Source organism: Echinops telfairi, unplaced genomic scaffold (genome assembly GCF_000313985.2).
Source record: "Echinops telfairi isolate 266 unplaced genomic scaffold, ASM31398v2 ScPeMD7_3509;HRSCAF=4178, whole genome shotgun sequence".
Lineage (NCBI taxonomy): Eukaryota > Metazoa > Chordata > Mammalia > Afrosoricida > Tenrecidae > Echinops > Echinops telfairi.
In genome coordinates, this window is record NW_022107407.1 from 2,365,952 (window position 1) to 2,372,389 (window position 6,438).

Consider the following 6,438-nt stretch of genomic DNA (forward strand, 5'->3'; position numbering starts at 1 on the left):
CTCTTGGTGAATTCTTTCGATGTACACAGGCGTTTTATCTTCAGTATATCCCATTTGTCAATTTGTGCCTCCTCTGTGTTTGTGTCTGAAAAGGATCTTAAGAGACATCCTCATTTGTTTTCCTATTTAATTTACATTAACGTGTTCTTATGCAAAAATTTTATTTTTGATGATTAAATTTTAAAAAGAGAAATGGGAAATGAGTTAAATGAAGTCATATGTACCCTAATGATTGTCATTTTTAAAAAATGTGATTTTGTTTAATTTATCTTGGCTATTTTTTTTTCTTTTCTTTCTCATTGGCACATAATCCACACATACAACTCAACAGTTGCTCAACAGTTGGTTCAATTGCCTAACCACATCAGGGGCACTGCACAGTCACCAGCACATCAATCTTAGAGTATTCCCCACCCATGGTTAAATCACCTTCAAAATGTGTTGTACAATCACAATTAGCTCTATTGCTCCCTCACCCCACCTCCCCCACTATCCACTCCCTAAATCCCCTTTCCTTCCTCATTACCCACCCTCACCCCTACATTCCCCCACAACCCGTTGCAACTGATATTCTCATTATGCCTACACACCTCCTGTGCCTCAAAGCTGGGAAATCCAACAGAAAAAAATGTTTAATCACATTAAGGTAGCACAGAGAAAATAATAGCAGTATAAAGATAAAAACACAAATAATGTACAAGAAGGAAAAGACCCCACCACCATTCAAAAAGCCAGGGAGGAAATTTATGTCATGGAACAAGTAAGAGATACTTGCACCTGGTCGTGTCTATAGCAGGGGTCAACTCACCAAGTATCAAGGTCAATACAGCATAATCAAGACTACAATGGTCTCTGCCAGATAGTAAAGCTACCCAAGACCCCCCTCCCCCTGGCCAGAATGGATCCACCAATGGCTCAGTCTCACTAAATACTCTGCAGATGGGTCCTGGGCACTCACTTCCACTATGGAAGTCCTCCAGAGTCTTCCACAAATTTGTGCTCATAATTTTAGCTCTCATACTTTTCACAATATTCACAATATTTGAATTTTGTAATTGTCATCTTTGGATCACACAAGCTGGTGTGCTTCTTCCATGTGGATATAGCTGACTCCTCACCCACATGGCTACCTGTTTCAATACAAGCCTTTAAGACCCAGACACTGTTTTACTTGATATCCAGACACAGTCCACTTTCCTCACCACACCCTGCTGCCGTGCCCCCATCTTCAGTAATCATTTTGTGAAGGTGCACATCAAGCAGAGACATGATGTAAGGACTAATTGTTCTTATATTGAAACCAGGATTTAATGCGAGCCCAAACCCCATTCCTGGAGCTATGAGTTTTTTTCTTTTCTTTTGTTTAATATGCTGAACTTGGCAGTTAATACATATGTCATATCATTCCATAGCTCAATCATGTCAAACATGATTGTACAATTGCTTCCATAATCAGTCTCCAAACATTCTTTTCCTTCCTGGACTTCTTGACATTTATTTCCCACACCCAATTATATACCAACCCCCACCCAACATACTAAATCCTTGTTATATTTTCTTTGCTTATAGTCTGGGTTTCATTTACTGAAAACCATAGAAACCAATGACACAGCTTCAAGCAGATGACCCTTAATGATGGCTCATCTCTGAGATACACCCTAATATAAACATGCACGAAGCACAATATAACAGAATGGTCATCACAAAATTACTGGAGTAATACATAATTTAATACAGCATATAGGGCATTGAAGAAGCCAAACCTTGTTTGTCTCTAACATCTTGTGTGTTTTCCCGACTACATTCTCACATTACAAGAGTCTCTGTGGTATAATCTAGTTCATCCAGTGAGATGTTCATATGGGGCCCCACCGATGCAGCCTATGGAGCCTGCTGTGTGCCCCAAAAATCCAAGATTCAGTGTCCAAGTGTTCTAAGGCACTCAAACTGCATCCTGGGATACTCCCAGAGGCCCTAGGACCTTTCTGCCCACAGCTGCATGCCACTAAATATCCTCCCCACAAAATGCTCCAAGAGCATTGTCTGTCTATCCTCTCCCTACTTGGGTGTCAGCCCTCCATCCCCTCCCCTCAATAGACATGCGCCTATGTTCCCTCAAACATGTCTGTTTTCTCACTCATCTCTTGCACTGCCCCTCAGTTTAGTAAGCTCAACTCTTTGACAAGGCCACCTCCCTCTCCAGGGGCCCTCATGCCAGAGCCACATAGCTACTACTTAGCAGAGAACCTTCTCCTTCTCCCCCACCCATTGACCACAGCCATCATTAGGTGCCCTCCGGCCAAGAGCCTTACCCTATACTTACTTGAAGCAGATGACGTGTGATTCATTTCCAATGGTCTGACTCTTTGCCAGGTTGTCTGGTCCCAGGTCAGAAGACTGGATGCCCAGCAAGCTTGAGCTTTTGCCCATTCTGCTGCTTGTTCCTATCACAGTGGACTCATACAGCATTTGTCCCTTTGTGCTTCACTAATTTCACTCAGCATAATGTCTTCCACATCACTCCATGAGCTGAGATCTTCCTTCACTGTTTTTTTAGGGATGCATAGTATACCATTGTGTTTATGTAACACAGTTTTTTCTTTTAATCCAGTGTTCTTTTGATGGAAATTTAGGCTATTTCCAGCTTCCTGTTAATGGGAATGGTGCTATGATGAATATGGGAAAACAAATGTCTGTTTGTGATCTATTATTTCCTTTGGGTATGTGCCCAGTTATGTAGTGCTGGGTCATATGGGAGTTCAATTTCCATTTGTTTTAGGTATCACCATATCACCTTCCACAATAGCTGTATATATTTACAAATCCACCAGCAGTGGGTAAGCATTCTTATCTCACTACACCTTCTCCAACATTTGTTGTTCTGTTTTGTTTTGTTTTTTAATTGCACTACTGTAATGGGCTTTAGTTGATATCTCATGGTTGTTTTGGCTTGCATATCCCAGATGGCTAATGATCTGGAGCACTTCCTCATGTGTTTATTAGCCATTTAAATGTCATCCTTTGTGCATTATCTGTTCAGGTCCTTTGTCCACCTTCTCAGAGAGCTACTGGTTTTTATTCTTGTGGTAAGCTTATAAGATTCTGTAGCTTTGGCAGACGGGAGCCCGGAATCCGCCGTCATGGCTGTGGTCAACCCCGTGCCCAAACTCTACAGATCGGTTATTGAAGATGTAATTGAAAGAGTGTGGAATCTATTTGCTGAAGAAGGTATAGAGGAACAAGTCTTGAAAGACTTGAAGCAGCTCTGGGAAACCAAGGTTCTACAGTCTAAAGCAACTGAAGACTTCTTCAGGAACAACGTGCAGTCGTCTCTCTTCACCCTGCAGCTGCCCCACGGCTTATACCAAACGTTGCAAACGTCAACAGCATCTTTAGTTATTCCTGCTGGGAGAACGATTCCCAATTTAACACAGCAGAACTGGGCACTTCAAACTCCAGTGCAAACCTTACTTTTCCTTCCAGTATTGGCTATCCTATCCATGTACCAGCTGGTGTGACGCTACAGACTGCATCTGGCCACCTTTATAAAGTCAATGTACCAGTGATTGTGACGTGGACCCGTGGACTAGCAAGCGCCCCCCAGCACTCACTTCAGCAACTGCTCCAGCCTTTCGGGCCGCCCTCAGTAATACAGACCGGCATTCCGTAATTGAGCCCATCAGCGCTCCAAGCGACTACTGAAAAATCACAGAGGCTGGACACTGTGTTCCCACAGCCCACTCTTCTACATTCCGGGATAGCAGATACGAAACACCTAGGAAATGTCACCACTGATATATTTGTACCGCCTGGAAATGAGCACAGAATCATGTCAGAAGCATTGTTGAGCCAGCAGGAAAGCCCTCAGTACATCAGTCTCCTAGGTGTTGTGTTTGCTCCACAGATCCCTCCCATCGATGCGAAAGTGGAGCTAGCGCTCGGTGTTTCCACCAGCACGACTCCAACCCTGCATGGTGAGCCCTTTGCGACAGCCCCCCAGGGGGCTGTGCATCAGCACACAACTAATGCTCAGTGTTGTGTTCTTAAAAATAGGATGGATGGATGTGATTCTGTAAAGGAGCCAAGACACAGAGAGGAGCCTGTCAACCTACCTATTTCCAAGAAGCAATCTAATTCTCAGATGGATTTACATATTCCAGCCATTGATGATGATATCAATGAAATCATTCAAATAGATGGAACTGGAGATACATCTTCCAGTGAAGAAGTGGGAAGTACAAGAGATGTCGATGAGGCTGACTTTCCAGGGACTGCTGATGGGGAAGATCTGAAATCACTGGAAGAAGAAGGTGACAGTATATCAAATGAAGGTTCGACTGTTAATAGCAGTGATAATGAAGAGCCCGGAAGAGACATCATAGAAGAGGATCCTTTAAATTCTGGAGATGATGTTAGTGAGCAGGATGTGCCAGACCTGTTTGACATAGATAATGTAATTGTCTGTCAGTATGACAAGATTCATTGAAACAAGAACAAATGGAAATTCTATTTGAAAGACGGTGTTATGTGTTTTGGAGGGAAAGACTATGTATTTGCCAAAGCTATTGGTGATGCGGAGTGGTAACTTTTATGAGCTCAATACATCAGCTTTGTAAATCCGTGGGACTATATTACATATTATGATACTTCCTTTCATTTTAAATATAGTCCAATGCAGAACCGCCTATATTTTTTGTTCACTGTATAGAATTGAATAAAGTTCTAATAAAAAAATTCTGTAGATTTTAGTAATTAGTCGTTTGTTATGTAATTACTAAATATCTTTTCCTAATCGGTGGGCTCTCTTTTCACTTTTTAAATAAAGTTGCTTTCCAGGCGTCCTCTTAGGGTGACAACGTCTTTAAACCCAGTGTGGCAATCCCTGACGCACTGCCATGATGCCCAGGAAAGACAGGACGACCTGGAAGTCAAACTACTACCTTAAAATACTCCAACTTTTGGATGATTATACAAAATGCGTCATTGTGGGAGCAGACAATATCGGCTCCAAGCAGATGCAGCAGATCTGCAGGTCCCTCCGAGGGATGGCCGTGGTCCTGATGGGCAAGAACACCATGATGCGCAAGGCCATCTGAGGGCATCTGGAGAACCACCCAGCTCTGGAGAAACTGTTGCCTCATATCCGAGGGAATGTGAGGTTTGTGTTCACCAAGGAGGATCTCACTGAGATCAGAGACATGCTGCTGGCCAACAAGGTGCCAGCTGCCGCCCGTGCTGGTGCCATCGCCCTGTGTGAGGTGACAGTGCCAGCTCAGAACACAGGCCTGAGTCCTGAGAAGACCTCCTTCTTCCAGGCTTTGGGCATCACTACGAAGATCTCCAGAGGCACCATTGAAATCCTGAGTGACGTGCAGCTGATCAAGACTGGAGACAAAGTGAGTGCCAGTGAAGCCACCCTGCTGAACATGCTGAACACCTTCCCCTTCTCCTTTTGGCTGATCATCCAGCAGGTGTTTGACAATGGCAGTATCTACAACCCCGAAGTGCTTGACATCACTGAGGAAGTTCTGCACACCCGCTTCCTGGAGGGTGTCCGCAATGTTGCCAGTGTGTTCCTGCAGATTGGCTATCCAACTGTTGCCTGTGCCCCATTCGATCATCATTGGGTACAAGCGGGTCTTGACTTTGTCTGTGGAGACTGAGTACAGCTTCCCACTGGCTGAAAAGGTCAAGGCTTTCTTGGCGGATCCATCCGCATTTGTGGCCAGCTGCCCCTGTGGCTGCTGCCACCACAACTGCTGCTCCTGTTGCTTCAGGCCCAGCCAAGCAAGAAGCAAAGAAAGAACCGGAAGAGTAGGATGAGGACATGGGATTTGGTCTCCTTGACTAGTCAACAAAAAGAAACCAAAGTAACCAGCTTTATTTGTGAAACAAGGAAATAAAAAGGCTTAGTTCTCTGAGAAAAAAAAAAAAGTCTTTCAATGTACACAATTGTTTTATTTTTAATAGGTCTCATTCATCCATCTTATCTTCCATAGAGTGGGTTTCCTTTGTTAATTCTGATAGCCTATAGAGTCCCTGCACTAGGGCTCCTAACTGTGTCCCAATTTTCTCATTGATGATTCTGAAAGCTTTGGGTTTTACACAGGTTGATCCACCTTGCGTTAGGTTTTGTGCCTGGAGTGAGATAAGGGTCTTGTTTGATTCTTCTGTAACTGGATACCCAGATGTTCCAACATCTTTTATTGAAAAGTATATCTCCATCCCACTTAATGTTTTTGGGGCCTTTGTCAAGAATGAGTTTTCTGTATGCAGATGTTTTTATTTCTAGGTTTTCTGTCCTGACTCATTGGTCTGTGTATGTATAATTATACCAGTACCATACCATTTAAAAAACTGTAACTGTATAATAGGGCTTGAGATAAGATAGAGCCAGACCCCATACTTTGTTCTTTTTAAGGAGTTCTTTGCCTATCC

At 43.4% G+C, this 6,438-nt stretch overlaps 1 protein-coding gene and 1 pseudogene across 1 annotated transcript; both read left to right on the forward strand.

Annotated features, from left to right (window-relative positions):
* The first annotated feature begins 3,140 nt into the window (after positions 1-3,140).
* LOC101641328 (TFIIA-alpha and beta-like factor) lies at positions 3,141-4,585 on the forward strand. The gene is given in 2 exon segments (XM_013006464.1): positions 3,141-3,420; positions 3,423-4,585. Coding segments are annotated over 2 exon segments (1,443 nt in total).
* Positions 4,586-4,898: 313 nt separating this feature from the next.
* On the forward strand, positions 4,899-5,851 carry LOC101637978 (annotated as a pseudogene).
* The last annotated feature ends 587 nt before the right edge of the window (positions 5,852-6,438 follow it).